The following is a 20,687-nucleotide window of genomic DNA, read 5'->3' as shown; positions in this document are numbered from 1 at the left end:
GCTAAACAAGCAAAGTATGCATCAAAGTGTCAAGGTACCAAATAAAAATACAATGTTTTTTTGTAAATATTCTTTACTTTTTTACCTCATGCATATAAGGCTCTTCAAAAGGATGCCTTTGACCACAAGATTGTGTGGCATGACCATGCACAATGTTTGAGGATCTTGTGAAGGTCTTTTGTCAACATAGCATGGAGGGAAAATAATCAAAAGTTAGCTCACAAACTAACAAACATTGAGAAACACACTTACACACACACGCACACACACATTGAGATCACATTAAATATGTTTAAGAACAAAATTAAAAGCAACTCATGTAATTACATACCTTGGGAGGATCTTCAAAGTGAAGAGCACTCTTCATAAATTGGAGCATGGAGGTGCCCTCGAGTGCTTTCATGGAGCTATCTTGAGAGGGATAGCACCGCTGTCTCCTTGGGTGTATAGTAAGTGGGCTAAGCAAAGGAGGACTTTTCTCTACATTTCCCAACCGCAAAAAAATTTTCGGGTTTTTTTGTGCATGCCTCCATTCGAAGACCTTCTCATACACATGCATCTTTCCCTTGATGAATTCCATCAAATTAGTTGAAATCAATGGATCTTTTCGCAAGTTAATTTGTGTGAATGCATGCTTCTCTAAATCCCCAAAACCTTCTTTGAACCAGTCTGTAATTTTTCTCATGCTTTCATTGTAAGAAAAATGTTGTTTGTCCCAATATTTTTTAAGGAAATCTTTTCCTACAAGAGAATGTTCATGTCTGACGGTAGATGGATAAAAAACCCGTTTGCGCATCACCGGTACGGCATCGGCGTGAAGATATTTCATCTCATGCAACATTTGTAGGTGATCATGATCTTCATTGTCGATTGGATGATGAATAATCCTCGAGGATCTCTCCTAATACTTGGAGCATGTGTGTGTGAACTAGGATTATCATTGAGGATATTCTTGCTCCATCCTAAAAGCATGTGGCGATGCAAAAAGCTTGTTATTCCAAGCTCGATCCGACCTTCGGATGTCATATATAATAGTGTTTTGCCGTTGATGCCACTTGATGACACCGCTTGGGAGTACTTACTTGTGACACAAAACTCCTCCACAAAAGAGCTACTTCTTTTCGGTTATCCCACAATGCAATGCTTGTGATGCTTTCATTGCTACATAAAATACAATTGCGAAGTATCAATACTCTCTCTCTCTCTTGCTCTGTCTCTCTCCATCCACGCAATTGTATACTTATACACACAAATTGCCTTCACATCTCTCCTCTAGTCAAGGACAAAAAGTCATATTTATACCATGGACTATCTAAAAATCATAAAGTATTGGATGAAAGAGAAGAATTTGAAGGGATTTGATGCATAAAATTGGTAGTGAAGGAAGGAGTATTAATTCCCGTTTCAATGATTCTAATGTAGTTTGAATTTGAAAACACTTAAGATCTTGCTTGTTACCCCCTATCATTCATATGGAATGTCTGTATTTAATGAAAAGAAATGCATGAAAGTATAGTATTTAGCCTAATATGATTGAATATGGCGCTTACCTTCTTGCAATGTTATGCTGGTCCATTGTCGATTGTCGAGGTCTTGAGCTAGCGGCAAGAGAGGATACTTAGGAGGTATATTTGAGTTAGTGGCCTGAAGAAGAAGATTTCCAGCTTTGATGTTCAAAAAGAATCGATCTATGGCCCATAAGAAACTCTAGCTTTGTCAATGATGCACCAGAACCACATTTTCGAGTTGCATTCTCATGCAACCTCTGCCTAACGAATGAGACATGGGTGTTTATGAGAGAGAGAGAGAGAGAGAGAGAGAGAGAGAGAGAGAGAGATTGAATTATCGTCCATGGAGGTCATATATGACCTATAGGACCAGAACAAAACAGTACAAAGGATTTCGTCTCATACATATCAGTTAAGGATTGAGAGTCCATCGAGTGGGGAGAAAAAAGATAAGGTGGGATGAACAAAAGTCTAAGATGAGGTAGGTGAGGAGGAGGGGGCCGGTTTGGGAGTTCGAAACTCTTGGATGATGGCTTTGCCTCCTCGGTAAACTGCCCATTTCCCTGCTGTCCGCGCTTCTCGCATCTTTTGGAGTTCGGTCTTCTTTTGTTTGAGTTGGGTGGGTGTGAGATCTTCGGCAAACCAAATTTTTGTGTCCTTGAGAAGCTTCGATTGCTCAAGGAGCTTGACTCGATCCGCTTTGGTCTTGAAGGTAAGAATTGCATGGTTGGTGCGATGCTCGTGAGCGGGAGTGGTGATTGTTGCTGGATCCCATTGTATCATGGGGGTTGTTGTTCGGATGCGATCGAAAGACTTGTGGAACTTGGGGTCCTCTTTTCCTTGCCAATCGCTCGGGAGTCCGCCAATGCGGACATTGAGAGCAATAGCATCTTGTCGTTGTTGTTCGCGTAGCGTAGACGCCACACGAACTTCGACTTCGCGAAAAATGACATCCTGTACTTGAGTTTTGACCTTCTCTGTGAGGGTGACTTCCGTCTTCGTATTGAGCTCGATTTCCTTTTGTTCCGTCTTCCCCTTGTTGGAGTCCTCCACTGTGGTGAGGCGAGACTCGATGGCTGCGAGTCTTTCCTTCAAAGCGTCATTTTCCTTGCGAAGTCTTTCGACTTCATGTTGAAGCCGGGCCATGCTGTCCACCTTTGGGGGTGTTGCCACGACGCCGGCGAATGTGGGCTTCACGCGAGAAGAGGCCCGAGTGGCCATGGTGGGTAGTCTCTCAAGAGAAAAAATCACCTTCAAAGGCCTATGATCAACTTTAATTAAAGGAGCTCTCTCTGTGTAGCAGGTCGAGACTCGGGTGAGCAGAGACTGAGACTGGCCGGCTTCAACATGGGCAAGGCTGAGATTGAGACTGGCGAGGCTGAGATTGGCCGGGCCTGGGCATGGGCCGAGACTGGCGAGGCTGAGATAGGCTGGGGTGAGCAGGGGCTGAAACTGACGAGCTCTACAGAGAGCGAGAATGCACGTGAGCAGAGCTGGGCCGGGTTGCTACTAGAGATGGGGAGCAGGGCTCTGTGGCCTCCCCTAGGGCTGCCCCCTCACCCAAGGGAGACCGGAGACACAGTAGGCCGCTAGCGAGAGAGAGAGAGAGAGAGAGAGAGAGAGAGAGAGAGAGAGAGAGAGAGAGAGAGAGAGAGAGAGAGAGAGAGAGAGAGAGAGAGAGAGAGAGAGAGTCATGCTCTCTTGCAAGCCCTCAAGCCAGCCCAGACTTCTGCGCCACCATAAAGGGAGAGAGTGAGTCTACCCGCCAACAGTACGTAAGCAAGTGGTGCATGCCAGATATGTGTGTGTGTGTGTGTGTGTGTGTGTGTGTGTGTGTGTGTGTGTGTGAGAGAGAGAGAGAGAGAGAGAGAGAGAGAGAGAGAGAGAGAGAGAGAGAGAGAGAGAGAGAGAGAGAGAAAATATTCCGTCCTGCAAGCCCTCAAGCCACCCAGACTTTTGCGCCAAGAGTGAAGCTGTCGCCTCTAATAAAAGCTACCTGGCTACATGTCTTATTCATTGCTAGCCAGTACTGGAGGGGGGGGGGGGGGGAGAGAGATAGATAGATAGAGAGAGAGAGAGAGAGAGAGAGAGAGAGAGAGAGAGAGAGAGAGAGAGAGAGAGAGAGAGAGAGAGAGAGAGAGAGACGGAGAGAGAGAGAGAGAGAGAGAGAGAGAGAGAGAGAGAGAGAGAGACGGAGAGAGACGGAGAGAGACGGATGCAAGTCCTGACTCCCAACTTCCCAAGCAACATATTGTTGACGTGCAAAATTGATTCTCAAACGCTCACTTGTACAACAACTCCCAATCTCTGGTAGGCTGCAAAGAGAAAGCGTGCGCGCGAGCTGGACTCGTGTCAAATTTCTACACTAAGATTGTAAATTGTATCCATAAATAAACCATTAGGGTGCTTTTTTCTCCTACATTAAGTGCAGCTTTTTGTGGATTCCAATTATGAATTATTTCTTGATGATTATGAGAGAGAGAGAGAGAGAGAGAGAGAGAGAGAGAGAGAGAGAGAGAGAGAGAGAGAGAGAGAGAGAGAGAGAGAGAGAGAGAGAGAGAGAGAGAGAGAGAGAGAGAGAGAGAGAGAGAGAGAGAGAGAGAGAGAGAGAGAGAGAGTACATGCATGTGAGATGTGCATATGACAGCACATGGAACAAGCTGCTTGATGATTAGAAGAGAGGGAGAAAGAGAGAAGAGCATATGCATGTGAGATGTGCATATGACGGTACATGGAACAAGATACACCTGCCTGCAGGAAACCCTAGTACAGTGAGAGTGGTGGAATATTTGCAAAACTTGGGCTTCGACACCAACAAGGCAATGGTGAGAAAAGAGGACAGGCATCCCATGCACATCACTCGGCGTGGCCACGTCATATGGGCTGCTTCGAGGGCTCCTACAAACAATACAACACCCTCCAGCCATGTCGCAGTTTTTGTTTCCTTAGTGATAATTCTAAAGCATGTTGCACGATGGGCTTCACGTGTGAAAAGAGTGATAAAGAAGTGCCACTAATGAGGAACATCATTTTAGCCCTATCTGAGGTTTGTGCAGTCTGGCGCATCGCCACCACCACAAGAAGATTTAGAAATTATCTCATGTAGGAAAACGGAGTCTTTTAGAGTGTTTTTCATACATGAGAGGCACCGCATACCTAGCTAGGTACGATTGGGGGCAAGGGACGACCGGCCCCCCACCTGGTCAGCGTTCGCCTGCCCCGAATCGTACGTAGCTAGGTATGCGGTGCCTCCCTCACAAAAGCTCACGATGTTAAGTCACAATGTTGCCATCCCCCCAGCTACATTGTCAAAGAGGTGAAAGCTTCTACATGCTGCTAAAAGACATTGAAGAGGATATTGTCCCCTCCCAAGTATGTTATTTTTGTTTGTCCTCCTCTTTCTAGTTAGTTAGTACTTAGTAGTCTTCTCTTTCTAAGTATAACCTGCCTTTAGTTCATGACTTCTAGTGTCTAACCCACGTCAATATCTTTGGAAAGGTCATAGGTCCATAAGAAACAAGTATATGTTGTTTTGTTTGGAGAGATTTCTTCACTTCGCATCAACTAGAAACAACACAGGGCTACTTGACTCTACACTTCTTGAGCATACCTTGCAACCAAACCGTTCTTTGCAAGCAAAGTTTTCCAAGAGATGACATTTTAAACACAAAGGTTATCAAGAAGTCTTTGTGCTTTTGTGAAGGAGTTTCATTTGGCATACATATGGACCAAAGCTTTCATGGGGCAATCCTTAGCAACGTGCCCAAACTGCGAAAGACGAGACATTGAACATATCCATTGTGCTTCTCATGCTCTTCCTCTTCAACTTATAATTTTCCAAACATTATTGTAGAGCACGATTGGCATAACTGCTACCCCAAAGAGATGACATCCTAAGCAAGAAGCTCATCAACAAGCTGTAACACTTCAATTCGCTTCAACAAGTTGCATACTTGTATGAGGCATCAACGTGAGGACCCTGGTTAATGAACTTCTTACTTGATAATCTTGCCCAAACTGCGAAAGACGAGACATTGAACATATCCATTGTGCTTCTCATGCTCTTCCTCTTCAACTTATAATTTTCCAAACATTATTGTAGAGCACGATTGGCATAACTGCTACCCCGAAGAGATGACATCCTAAGCAAGAAGCTCATCCACAAGCTGTAACACTTCAATTCGCTTCAACAAGTTGCATACTTGTATGAGGCATCAACGTGAGGACCCTGGTTAATGAACTTCTTACTTGATAATCTTGACTCGAAGCACCTACCTGTAGCCACCCACACCGATATATACAAGTGGGTTTCATGTGGTTGCTCATGAGTCCCTGACTCTACCTCAAACTATAGGAAGCACTTCAAGCGGGTTTAATTAGTGTCCATGCCAATCATGTGGCTTATCCTACCTACAAGTAGCCTCTATAAACATTGCATCTTACTAGGTCGGAAGAGAGATCGAACAAGAAGAAGAAGAGTCCTTTAACATCACAAGAAAATTCTTAAGAGGCCTTAAAGATATATCCTATAAAATTCTCAACAAGGAGCAACCAAGATTAATTCCCATACAAATATATTTCATATTTTAGAAACTCCTATTTAACCATGATGTTAAGCAAGGTCTAATTGTTGATTTTGCTTTGCCCTCTAGGATTCCTCTAGCTTGGAGTCCCCTTTAATATCAAGGGTAAAATATTTTCATTGTTCCAACTCTTGCGTCATTTTTTCAAACCACCATCTTCATCATCACTCCACCTACACTCTTGAGCTATTCTAAGACATGGCTCTAGCATGGCTCTTGTTTTTATCTCATTCACCGTACATTCATGAAAATTACGCTAACGTAAGGTGGAGTATAGTAGAAGGATTTCATAACCAACATGGGTCTTTCACATTCATCTTGTCTAATGTCTTCGTTATACTATGAATTCAAACTTATCAATATTGTAGGTAGTAAACATTGTTGACCCAAATCTGAGACCATTTTGGATAGCCCAGTTACAAGCAATGAAATGGGTGTGGGATATAGGTGGATGTTGGGACCATGGGATGCATACGGTACTGAAGTGAAGAGAATATTATTTTGGCTACAAAATCGCATGCAAATAAACACATGCTGGTGCATCTAAATAGACTTCCTGACACTCCATCTGAGCAAAGCTTTCTAGGATTGCCTCATTATGCCCCTACTTTGCAAACCCTACGAGTAATGCATTCCATGATGTTGTATCATGTATAGGGTATAGGAAGGCCTATCCTTTGTATACAATTAAAGGGAATCACAACATTGGGCGTTCCCTTCACATATGATATTGGGCATATCTTGCGAGGCTGTGTTTAGATTCCCAATTAACCTTCAGGCTGGGTCTATACCTGCTCCAAGCCTTCCAGAGTGTTTTGAGGAGATCCGATCCTTTTGTTGATACCTCGATAGGGCCAAAGAAAAGAGTAAACCATGGGATATTGGAAACTCCTTGTACTCCTATCAGTTGGAACTTGTCCAGGTGTCGGAACAGCAGAGAGGCATTATTGTGCACAAGCGAGTGGTAAGGAAGCTTAAACATGATAAAAGTAGTTGTGACGATGAGACGGCAGAGGGAGCGGTGGCGCTGCTATTCTCTTCACGTTAGTGTTCGCAAAAAATGTGTCTCAACTTAATATTGTGCCATTTTCAATTTTAAAGATGCCGGTTGAGGGTAAGGGGAAACTAGAGAAAAATAGTGTAAAAACTTTAAAAAATAACCTAATTTCCTTAAATTTCCTCTTGACAAAATTAAGAAAAGGAATTTTGTATGTCTGGAAAAATGATTTTTCTCGAGCACTGCTTCATGCCATCGCTAGAGCTAGGGCTACCTAGGGCTTGGTTCTTGTGGAGTCTAAAGAGAATGCATAGTGCACTGTTGATTTCATTTTGTCTACTATTTGAAATGCTACAGATTTGAACCTGGGTCTTGCTACGAGCAGATTCGCTGAACCTAGGAGATGTCCTGTAGCCCACATCAGCTCCAGTTCACTGTCCCCAGCAAGTAGTACGCGCCCACTATCGACTTGCAACCTGTATCCCTCTGCATCCGCGTCAGCTCCAGTTCACTGTCGCGCGTCTCCTGTACCCACTATATATCATCCACGTATCTGAATCCCAAGCAAGCAGTGTGCGCAAGTATGTTTTCAAATTTGCTCCACTATTCACGAATTAGGATCTCCCTCGCCCTAGTTGATTGACAGTCTTTTGTAGGCAACGTCTAACCAGAGGAGACCAAGTAGAGACAAGAGCACTTTGCCATTGATCTAGCCTGAGAGGAGGAGATTTTGTGCGAATTTAAGAGGGCTTCGATTTCTTGAGCCACTACTTGCAAGCTCAAGTCAGAATTCATTTCCTCAAGCCTTTTTTCATAATTGTATATTGAGATGTTTTAGGGACAATTATTTAACTTGTTTACTTTTCGCAAGTGAGTTTAGGTTTCGCACTTCTGTATATTTCTCAATTGTATATTTCGCACTTTTGGATGCCGTCCATGCACCTCTATACAAGCACTGCTGTGTAGAAATAAATAGTGGTGATGCAAACTAGACCTATGAAAAAGATGGATCACCTTGCCTTCCGTATTGTATAGGGACATTTTAACATTATGTCAATCCTGCCATAATACTGATTGTGACTGTAATTAGTGTGAAAAATTATGCCAAATTAATTTATAATTGATGTTCCAAATAATCTACTTAACCGAGTAAAACACTGATGCAGTTGAAGGATGTTTGTGAGAAGGTTGAAGCTGTGTCTGATTTGCATCGGTCTTTTTGCTTCTTTTATGTCTGTTGTCATGTTTTAGTAGGCAACATACCTAGCTAGGTATATGATGCATTATTGTGGTTGACTTTCAATGTTCTAGGAACGCATAAATTTTGATTGAAAAGAGAGGAATTCTTCCATAAAAGGATTTATAATGTTTTCATTGGGTTATACTACATGTGATAAACATGCTGCTTAAAAGTAGTTGTGATGATGAACTTGCCAGTGCACACTTGTACATGGACCGATATGCTACATCTTCTCAATCATTTCCACCGAGTGCTAGCGTATTGAGTGATGAGGAATTGGATTGGTACATACTAGATTGTGTGTTATGCATCCAATCATTATGTGATGAGGCCCGCAGATCTGTGAAATTCCAAGACGATCTCTTGAAGATTCTATTTGGGGGATTGAGACAACTAGTGAGAAGGTTGACTCGATCATCTTGGCTTGTTCCACCGCATGCCTCTTGGATGAAGTTTCTAGCAACAAATAAACATAAATATTAGAAAATAGTGTGAAGTAAGAATGCATCATGCAAGTAAAGACCAAATCACCTTGTGGCTGTAACTCGTCGTTTGCGTGCTCCTCCTGAATGTGCAAGAGTTTCAATGGATGAATACGTGCGTTTGCGTTCCCTTACACCAAGGGGTGTTTCTTTCAAGTATGTGATGGTGTTGGTAAGCTTCTGGATGAGGGACTCCTTTTCTTGCATTTGTTGTTCAAGAGTTTTAACCACCCTCTCCGAAGAGGAAACACTCTCTTGTAATGTTGTCATCTTGAGGTGAAGATCTTGACATCCCTGCATCCACATATGCAAAGAAGCACCTGCACCCATACACAACTGCTTGCAATAGCCTAACAAGCCTGCTTCTCCCCTCCCAAGAAATTGAAGAAATGTGGAAAGGCTATTAAACGGTGGATGGAAATGGCTTATAGAATCGTAAGGGTACAAATGGCCATTCACCCAAATGTCAACATTGGTCTCACAAGCGGTGCGACGTTCCTGTGATGACCTTTAATTTGATCACCCTCACTAGCGATCTTTGGTGCAAATTCCGTGGCTAAGCGAATATGTATGCTTTTGGTGTGAGGAGTATATGGTGGTGGAAGAAAACCATTTGTGATATCCGTGAGCACCATGGAAGCTGTTGCGTGAGAAAGCAAATGATGAAAAGATAGAGGGGAAAGGGTAGGGAGGTTGAGGAATTGAAGATGGAAGGAGGGAGGGGGGGGGGGGGGAGGGAGAGATTGGGGAGGAGGAGAAGGTAGGGGCAGGGAGGGAGAGGAGAGGGAGGAGGACTTTCTAAGCTTGTGGGTTAAAAAATGGCTCAAAAAATGATTTTTGGATATGTATATATGTTGGGAGGGAGTTTTAAGTTAAAAACAAGTAAAAATGATTAAAAAAAAAAGTCAAATTTTAACTCTTAGTGACCCACGTTTTTGCTGATGTGGACACACCTCTATGCTTCCTTCACTTTGCAAAAAGCTAGAGAGAGAAAGTAACCCCTCAGGTCCACATCCTACATTTGTCTAAAAAAAAGGCTAGAAAAGCCTACTCAAAACTACCTTCTTCAATGCCCTTGCCCCCCAAACCCCACACAACATTAGCCTTAATCCCTAAAAATTAAGATTCCTTACAAGGCCCATGCAAGGTTCATATTTCTCCTAATGATTTGTGGCACCAAAGCATAAGCTAAACAACCAAAAACACGCATATGATCAAGAGATGGCTTCTTATCATGCCATGCTTTATAAGGAGTCATAGGCTACAAAGCTTTTGTGGGACACCTAAGTACGTAAGTAGAAGTCATGATGGATTCAAGCCAAAAGGAATGTGGCAAAGCTTGACTCTTGACCATAAATTGTGCCATTTTTTGTAAATGACCCATTTTTCTTTTAGCAACATCATTTTTTTGAGGTGTATATGGCTCTTTAGATTGGTGTTTATCCCATGATTAGCCAGAAATGCATTAAATTCATGAGACATATACCCCCCCCCCCCCCCCCCCCCCGATCTGAATGTAGGGTGCCCATAGTACATTTAGAGACATTTTCAACCATAGCTAGAAATTGCTTGAAGTACATGAACACTTCAGACTTAGATTTAAGTGAATACACCCATGCATATTTGGAGTAATCATCAATAAAAGTCACGAAGTATAGGTAATTGCCTAAGGATGGAGTTTGCATAGGTCCACAAACATCACTATGCACAAGTTGCAACTTGTATGCAACTCTTACTAGACCATCCTTTTGAAACTTTGAACATTGCATATTACCCAAAATAAAGCCTTCACACAAACATGCTTAGAAGGTGCTTCAAGAGGTGGCAAAGAAGCCACCATATCAGATTTTTACAAATGTAGCAAACTAGAAAAATTAAGATGCCCAAAATATGCATGCCTATGAGTGTGCAAATGCGGTACATGTGGAGAGAGCAAGAAGGAGAGATAGAGAGAACAGAGGATGTGGGTGGAACAGCTAAACACAATTTGTGTGAGAGAGCCAGTGGGCATAGGTTGAGACAAGTTTAGTCCCTTATCTATTATACATACTACTAGCTAGGTCCTATAGTAGTACCACTTATGCGACACATTTTCCTTTAAGTGGGGGATTGTTGGGGTAAAAACAATGTGCCTCTTACCCCGGATGAACATGCAAGAGACGTCCAATCGCCTATTACTTGTACACACCTTATTATTTACTAGTAAGAAGAATAAGGGGCTCTCTTACACACATTATGTTGAGCTGCTCCACCCTCATCCTATGTTTTCTCTCTCTTCTTCTTGCTCTTTGCACATGCATGCATTCGTGCACTCACAATTGGTATCAGAGCGTGAATGCGATGTGTGTGCAGAAAGCAAGAAGGAGAGAGAAATGAGTGCATGAATGCCATGCGTGTGCAGAGAGCGAGAAGGAGAGAGAACACATGATGTGGATGGAGTAGCTCAACACTATGTGTAGGAGAAAGCTCCTTATTCTTCTAACTAGTAAAGAATAATGTGTGTACAATTAATGGATGATTGGACGTCTCTCGCATGTCCAACAGGGGTAAGAGACACACCGTCTTTACCCCAACAATCTCCCACCTAAAGGTGAATGTGCCGATAAGTGGTACTACTATAGGACCTAGTCGTATATACAGAATGTAAGGGATCTCATTTCAACCTATGCCCACTGGCTCTCTCGAAGCCAATGCAGGTTGTCGTGTAGGATCTAGCGGTGTGCAAAAGCATATATCCCTACTAGAATCAATATGCATACCCTACAAGTATCTTGTAATGACCTACACCGCTCCATGATGCATCATTCTAGTGTCAATCATCAAACGACTGACAGCCCCAACTGCAAATGCTCCCACTATAATTACTATATTGGGTCTCAACACTAAGAGGTCACATATGAGAGTCTCAAAGGCGGATGAAAAATGCTAAATCTGTGCCAGCATATCCATGCCAATCATGTCAATGCCATGTGTAGTGACCTTTGCCAATCTATCCGCAGTAGGTATCTCAACCCTCAATGTATAACCATGAGAAATAGTCACATATGGACGCTTCAATCCCCGGACTCTAGGGTAGTTTTCACTCCCTCATTATCCATAGGGATTGTATCTTATTGTCCTGGCATCACCATATCAACCTCTAATATGAGCATGTCAAATAACTCCATGTCACTCATCTCGGTGGTAGGAGGCATCTTTGTCCTAAGAGGATCAATCCGCTGTGTCTCTCTAGAGCATGGCCGCTCTAACTCTGCATCTCTAGACATATCGTGCATAACACTCTGGAGCTCATCCGCAAAAGTATATGTCTGCAAAGTCACTAAGACTGCACTGTCCGGTACATGTGACTCGCTGCTCTGCTCCCTCAAAGCCTCAAAATTTGTCACCACCACTGGTGAGTGCTCTAGTCGTGCACTCAAAGAGCTATCCTGCTCTACATGTCTGTCCTTAGACCCTGCACACAAAACCAACAAAGTGTCACACACTGCTCATTAGTAAAGTGTACTCACCTAGATTGCGAACATTTGTACGGCAACGGACACACAAAGACTATGGCATCTTTGACATCTTTGACACCAAGAACCTAGAGAAGAGTCAAACGAGCACCACGATGGCCTCACAATATCACAAGTAGGCACATATTGAACACCATGGAGCACAAGAATACTCCCATTGGAAAAACGCAAATGAATGCCACCCACACCATGAACACCATCATGTTTCAGAGCAGAAAACGTGCTAAACCATTCCCTACAAGGAGTAACATGGCGTAAAGATTTATTGTCCAGCTACCAATCATGAGACAAAGTCCATGCATGCCTAGGTGAACCTGTAGAAATAGGAGTGCCTACCATAGCCGTACTTTGAGTAATATCTAATGGAATCTTATGTTGTCTCCAATGCCTAAAATAACGTCTTCTCTTGTGTCCTGGCCTGCCACAATGCCAGCAAGCCGCATGTCTACGCCTTTGAGGTCTACATAATACACCAACCTGTGTATCCAATGACAAACTGTCACTACAAGATGCCATATTTGAGAAAAAAATGAATCTACAGATCAGCCCAAACAAAGTGTAAATGGAATGTCCACAAGAGTATAACTGCTCAACACGATGCAAAAGAAAACTAGCTGATCAAACACCTGCCACCAAATCTATGACAAACATCACATAAAGCACATAACCCTCTGCCAAAACAAAGGGCCAATCACACATAAATAGTTACCATATGCAATGAGAGCACAAGCAAAATGACCATCCGTATAGGCACAAGCCAAATCTTGGCTAAAATAGAGCTCTAGCACCTATAAAATAACGCATAAAACCTGGTGAAAAACCAAGAGAGTCTCCTCTACAATTGAAGTAAAATCTCAATGCACATCTCAACCATAAAATCGCATCCAAGATTCCAAAGTGGGAGAAGCTCTTAATCACTAAAAACTGACAAAAATCTATCAACAAAAGTTATGGCAAAGTGGGAGTAAACCTCGACCACTACAGTCTCCAAAAGAGGACACAAAACCATAAACCAAAAGTACACTACTCAATGCCAATGAGTAGAAATGCTAAAATGGATCCACAATTCCACATAAAATGGCAATCCGCACTCAGCATACATCCACGGAGTGATCGCGCATGAACAAGCGCCAAAAGAGTTGCAATCCAAAAACTTGATCAATGCAAAACCAATACTCTCAAGACTCAAGAGATCTCACCGACACTCAAAAGCACTCGCCAAAATGCATGTATAATGGGCATAGACAACGCACCATAACCATCTGCAAATCCATTTGTGAAGATCATAAACCAAAGCACAAAATCCCTGTCAAAGTATCCTATGAAAACTTGTGAAAGAAGCTTCACCTGTGTGCTCAAAAACCGTGTCTCTCAAGAGATCGCTTCAATGGTGTGTGAACGCCTCCGTGCTTTGTTGCCCAAATCTACCAAAAACCTTCAAACCACAAGCTCTGCACAAGCTGAAATTGCATCTTAAACTCATAATGTATGCACTCAACTTTGAGCACTTGCCGTGCTTCCAAAAAATGCATTAATCTCTGCACATGCTGAAATTGCATCTTAAACTCATAATTTATGCACTCAACTTTGAGCACTTGCCTTGCTTCCAAAAAATGCATTAATCTTGCACACTATGTGAAAACAAAACACTTAAAATTTTTGTATAGAGTCAGTCTGAGCTGAATATCAACAAAACGGTGAGGATTTTGTAGAAAGTGTCTTCTGCAAAGTTGTAGACCACATCGAAACGAAGGGATTTAGCGGGTAGAATATTCAAATCTGCATTCTACGAGCATAAAAAGGAATTTAAAAACATTGCTACTACTCACACAGCTTTTAGGGTAACACCTTCACTTACACACAATTTTCCATACTCTTTTCTGAGCTTCCATAAGAGTATACATCACTCGCAGGCTGAGCTCGCAAGCTGCCATTGGATTCTCACAAAGCTTCTTGATCTCTCCACCACTGAGAGAAAGCAAGCTATCACCTTGAAGCTATCAAAGCCCTCGTGCTCCTTGTCATCGCCAAGTCGTAGCTCTGATACCAATTGTGAGTGCACGAATGCTGCGCGTGTGTAAAGAGCAAGAAGGGGAGAGAGAGAGAGACAGAGAGAGAGAGAGAGAGAGAGAGAGAGAGAGAGAGAGAGAGAGAGAGAGAGAGAGAGAGAGAGAGAGAGAGAGAGAGAGAGAGGAAGCACATCTTTGAGGCTAGAAAAAATCCACAAAAACTTTGAAAATTTGTCTTCTTTTGTTGCCACTTACGGGGCTCATAATTTTTGGCCCCAAAATCTAATGCACATTCTGTAACCCATCCATAATCAAATACCTTTCATGACCCGCTACTTGGTTTAGGATTTCATCCTATAATGGTAAAGAGTAGTGATCCCACTTCGTAGTAGCATTGAACAGATTGTAGTTGATGCACACTCTCTACTTCCCATTCTTCTTTGGAGTGATGACCACATGTGAAACCCACTCCGACTCGTTCATATGATAGATGATACCTACATCCAAAATCTTATTGATCCTCTTGGTTGTCCCCTCTTCATCAGAGTTAATAGCAATTCTCGCATTTTCTCAGACAAATCCTGGGCTCCCAATGCTGTGGAATAGCTCCCATACCTTGATTCCCATGATTCTCATCCTAGACAACATCTTAAGGACTCTGTGGTTGAGTAGAACCACCACCTTGTAGCCCAACATGCCTTGCTCAATTTTCTTCTTAATATTCCTAGTCTTAGTTCGTACAATCACCTCTACGCCCTTGTAGTTTTTTGGGCTTTCAAAGTCAACCTTCTCTGGCACTTTGGGATGCAAGAATGCCATGAACTTATCCACCTTGAAGTACTCACCATTAGCCAACTGCATAGTTCCCGATAATTGTGTCCAACATGCTTTAACAAAATCAAAAAATAGATTGAAATCCTCACTTACATCTTAATTAACACTAGAACGGTAACATGACACTTTTTTATGTCCTTGGACACTTTTGTGTCCTGTTAAGTGACCATTTTGCTTGAATTATTTGAAGAGTATGAAAATGAATTTCTAGGTGCTATATATCCACAAAGTTGCCTTAGGAGTTGAAAAAAACTTAGCATTTTTTTTCGAGTATCGATCTCACCATTAACCTTACTCTTGCACAACATTTTTGAACCTAAACTGTGTGAAAAAACGGGTCCTGTTTTTGGCTTTTTTTCAATTTTTGGCAACTATGCAACTCTAAACTTCATGTTTGTGAGGTTTACATGGCTAGAGGTTAGGCCTTCATAGTTCTCAACAGGTTTTGATGCTTGTAGGGATCCGGAGAGCTAAGTGTCAAAATTGAAAGTTATGACCAATTTACAAGAATTGCATAATCCTGTTTTTTTGGCCAAAATTAGCACTTTTATGATTTTTTTGGTGGCTTTCTTGATATCCAAATTCAATTTTGATTGTGTACGTGTAACGTATAACATAAAGCTAATCTTTCTTGAGTTTTGGGGGACCTAACATGCTATATAGCATAGTATATGATGATGGTTGAGGTTTTTTATTGTTGAAGAATATGATACATTTTATAGTAGCAAGTATAACTTTCTCAATATTGCTAGTTTCTTAGTCCAATTGTGTGTATTTTGTAGGTAGTAACCATATCTAATCATAGACTACAAACTTGGCTAGATATTGAGTAGTTTCTATGGGTTTCTAGAGGTCATAATGCTAAACCCAGTATTTTCATGTTTGCTGTATTTAGCACTTTATCATTGCCCCCAAGGTTCCAATTCTAAGAGATCCATTATCCTTTTGACATGCTCCATGGCTCCTTTTGAATCCAAAGGCCCAAAGGGAACCAAGAAAACATGTATATAGTATCTGTATTGAGCGTGACTATAGAAACTTTGATGATAGGTCCGTAGAATGGCAAAAATGCAACTTTTTTGTACCTATTTTTTTTGCCCAAAAACAAATAGTGAGGTAAAAGGAACCATATGTTTTGGTCACCAACCCATTGAAGTTAACGGGGTATTTTATATCATGTCCTACAAAAATCCCCACTCTTATTTATATACAATCAACCGTAAAAAATTGCTGTTTTGGGCAAAATGCATTGTTCCATCAACATTGGAGGCTTGTAGTGACCAAGTGATGAGAAAAATTACAAGTTTCTTATTTTTTCCATATGTAGTAGTTACTGAACTATAAGATCATGAAAGGATTTTTCAAAATGAGTGGATCTACTATGGTTTTGGAAATTTTTCCCATAACCCTGAAAGGACACTTTTATGTCCTGTTAGGTTACCATTCTAGTGTTAAGAGCCTACAGCTTCACATTCACCTCAATTGGGACACCCTCTTATGGAAAACATGAAAAAAGTATGCCGTACAACCGACCACGCATGCCTTGATCTTGCCTTCCAAAGCTTCACACCACACCTTCGCTTTACCGTGCATCACCAATGGAAAAGTTTGCATCTTCTTATCCTCATTAGGCATACACAATGATAGCATGTACAACTCAGAATCTTCAATTTACTTGTGTGAATTCTCTTCATCAGTGAAAATTGGTCCATAGCTTCACGTCGACATGCTTACCAATGCAAAAAACTATGCTTCTTGTCAATCTAGTGTGCTCCTCCATGGGGGCACCAGAAGATGGAGAGGGGGAATGGGGAACACACATGAAACACAACACAATGGACTCTGTATAGATCGGGGTATTCACAACACCCCTATCCTATAAAAGAAACTCCTTCAAAACTTACAACTTACACTAACAGAACCACGTCTGCACTCCACCCAATACTCACACACCTGACAAGATCACCAAACAACACATGCACACCCACCCATTCTATCTCACTCTCTTTACACATACACCGCTGCTATGGGGGGACACACACATCCACACTGACAACATTGCAAGACACAACAAGAGCAAGAGAAGGAGAAATGGGGAAGGGAAAAACAATATCAAATGGGGTGACAATGGGCTTGATATCGCTTCAAAAGAACATTTACAACATTTCCAATGCCAGAGCTATGACTAGTTTCAAGAAAAAAACCCTCATGGGCTTGACAAGCACAGATCTCTATCTCAAAACCCTCGTTCATGCTTTAATGGATCCCAAAAAGCCCAAAAATGATTAGAAAACCCCATGTTGTAGAGGTGATATTACACTTTTAGCATCTGCTCTTCCATTGGTCCACTTGGTGGCTCTTTGGCGGCCCAATTTGGCATCTTTTGGAGAGGGCAGTGCCTTTCAACTTCACGAATTCCCCTTTCTCCCTTTTTAGAGCCAGGAGCACTAGCAACATCGCTAGTGCCCCTTGTGATTCACAAGGTTCCATTCCCCCCCCCCCCCCCCCCCCCCCCCCCCCCCTCTCTCTCTCTCTCTCTCTCTCTCTCAAGAACTTCCTCCTTGAACTCACTCTCCCTCACCCAAGCACTAGCGAGATTGCTAGTTTGAGGGGGGGGGGGGGGGGGGGGGGGGAGAGTGTTTTGCTTTCAATTCTAAAAGCGGGCTCCTCGGGGACCCGTCAAGTGAGAATAGCCGCTAAAGGTGCCACATTGCCACATCATTGTTGCCAAAATGGTCGACCAATGCTTGGGAGCACTCACCATCAACCAACACCACTATCGTGCACTCAAAAACCACCCAACACTGCCATGAGCGTTGCACAGGGCCGCAAGCATGGGGTGGGGGGGGAGAGCTTCACGAGAGCCTCTCTCTTTCCATTTTCTTGATGATGATAGGGCCTTGCCCCAAGATTTATAACATGGATCCAAGGATATCCCCATCACATATGGGCCTATTCACTGCCACGTGGCCGCACACGGTGGAAGAACCCCTTTGGGGTTAGAAAAATTTCACAATAACTTTTAAAATTTGTCTTCTTCTTTGCCAATTGAGGGGCTCATGGTTTTTGGCCCCAAAATCCAATGCACATGCTATAAGATTCCATCGATAGCCCACCATCTCTCCTCCACCATTCAATGTCTCTGTGGCCTTGAAGAACACATCCAAAAAATGTGAAAAACCATCCGACTCTCCAGTATTGCCACCATCCACAAACTTCAATCGGCCATAACTCTATACTTACAACTTAGATCGACAACCCATCAATTCTAGCTAGCTCCACACACTACATACTTCTCTTGAGAACTTTGGTAAGCCCAAAAAAGTTCTAGATGGCATGCCTACCGAGGCAGTCAAACTGGCACTGACCTAGCCCTTGAAAAAAATTCAATTGGCCATATCTCAAGCATCTAGACTCCAATTGTCAATCTCAAAAGATACACATGCTCCATAAACTTAACACTCCATATCTATACACTCACCTTTTCTCTGACCACCCATCTGCACCTATCCATCCCGTCCAAGATCTGCAAGGCACTCCACATTCAAATTCCAATAACTTCCACCCTATAGCTCCAATTGAGGAGTAGTCTTGACCGATTTGTAGAGCACCTTGAGCACTATATCTTACCACATGACTCCACTACTTTGAACACCTTGATCTACCAATCTTTTTAGCCGATCATGGAGCCTTTATGGCCTAAAAATACACCTCAAGCATACATTCCAGCAACCACTTGCCTACCTAGGACCTCCACACCTACTTTAGCACTCTAGCATGCACTTGTAAACAAACATAGCATTGTCTGTGCCTGCTCCTAGCTTCGACCATGTTTGATTGCACCAACGTGTATAAATTCCTACAATATGGGTGTATACCAAAGGACAGGTGACAATCGAGTAAGAAATCTCTCATTCTTAGAAGTCTAAATTTTACTATCATAATAGGATATTTGTATCAACTAGGTGTTGTTGAAGTTTGGAGAAGGTGTGTATAAATTCAAGGCAAGATGCAAGTAATTACTAAAGCACACAGCCTAGTAAAAAGGCTCTCATTCAAAGAATTCTGAACTAGAATCTTACTAAGTATTGATGGAGTTCTGAGAAGGTGTATACTAATGCAAGGCAAGATGCAAGTAATTACTAAAGCACACACTAGAAGTTTGAGTGGACACTTCTCTACTACAAGAAAATTCATGGTGGTAGACTATGATATCAAAAGTTTGAGATTTTTGGAAGACATGCGACATTTGTGAGAGAATGTGCAAGCCAACATCACTAGACATGACTCTGGAACAAAAAACAACCTATGAATTTTTAGCTGAGGCCATCAATCTGAAAACTATCAACCCTATGTATGTGTCTAAGGAACTGTTCACCATGCTTCTTGTGATAGCTTTGGACAATAAGTGTCCAATTAACCTAAGCACACTATTTTTAGCTCTAGTGTGGTGTTTAGAGAGCCAAGGTAAAATCCCAACACATGTTTAAATCCTCGTATGTTTGGCAAGTTTTCTACTAGATGACTTGCAAGCCAGGGCATCCCAAACTTCTGGCACGAAAGCCCAATAGAACATGAGATCAAACATTGGATGTAGCCAAATTAGAAGGGCAAGAAGACATGTAACATGAAAAGAGAGTGGACCAGGCAAGGAGATTTTGAAAATACCACAAGGAAAAAAAACTATCAAAAGAATATTGAGACTAGCTCATCGCCAAAGCAAATAATCCAAAGAAAAGAAGGCACAATGAACCATTAAACTGGTAGGAGGGAAACTAGAATGCACGGCCATAGTACCACTATCAGGGAACCCTGAAGACAACCATCGATGTACGCCAAGAAATAAATGAATCTAAGAAGACACAAAATTGAAAACTACCACATTGAAACAAAAATCCACAATCGCCACTACAACAACAATTCAAAGATTACCTTACAGACTTGAGGCCTTACAAAAGCAACACCTAGTGGGATATATTTAGAATTTTTCACTTCCAATGCCTTTATCCCATCATACTTAGCTCATAGCTCAAGTTCCATCAAGTTTCAACTCATCAATACCACACACCAACTACAAATACCATACAATTCCCATGTAGTCAAATATGAAAGTAAGAGTATAAATGTGGATACCATTACCAATGGATGCATAGCCACAATCCAAACAGGATGGAATAAAATTGTCAATCCAGTGGGCCAAATGATTGGAAGCGTAGGCTAGCAAGGTGACTTTTGATCGACATCGGCAACTCAGACAATGGTTGGACTCAAGAAACTCAAAATTTAGAATTATAGTGGAATTTTGAATTAATCACACATGACAAGGTTTTGATAGTGAGTAAGTAGTTAATAGAAAATAGAGAAAGCCATCAAAGGACTGGAGCAGAAAACTAAAGAACTGGATAATTTTAACTCCAATGAGAAGGTTGAGAAATGGAACCTAGGGAAAAATCTGAAAGAGTACTAGTCTATGTTAGACCAGAAGCAACCAATTGTTGATAGTTTAAAGGAGGCCCACA

At 42.0% G+C, this 20,687-nt stretch overlaps 1 protein-coding gene and 1 pseudogene across 1 annotated transcript; one reads left to right on the top strand and one right to left on the bottom strand.

The window, feature by feature from the left end:
- Positions 1-5: 5 nt before the first annotated feature.
- On the bottom strand, positions 6-972 carry LOC147465123 (uncharacterized; annotated as a pseudogene).
- Positions 973-2,855: 1,883 nt separating this feature from the next.
- Positions 2,856-3,101, top strand: LOC147465122 (uncharacterized). The gene has a single exon (XM_086511064.1). It carries the CDS (start codon positions 2,856-2,858, stop codon positions 3,099-3,101), a length of 246 nt encoding a protein of 81 aa, XP_086367190.1.
- The last annotated feature ends 17,586 nt before the right edge of the window (positions 3,102-20,687 follow it).

The sequence above is a fragment of the Adiantum capillus-veneris genome, chromosome 1, assembly GCF_014529385.1.
Source record: "Adiantum capillus-veneris isolate H3 chromosome 1, ASM1452938v2, whole genome shotgun sequence".
Classification (NCBI taxonomy): domain Eukaryota; kingdom Viridiplantae; phylum Streptophyta; class Polypodiopsida; order Polypodiales; family Pteridaceae; genus Adiantum; species Adiantum capillus-veneris.
The sequence above is the reverse complement of the archived record's forward strand: the minus strand, read 5'-3'. Positions and strand labels throughout refer to the sequence as shown.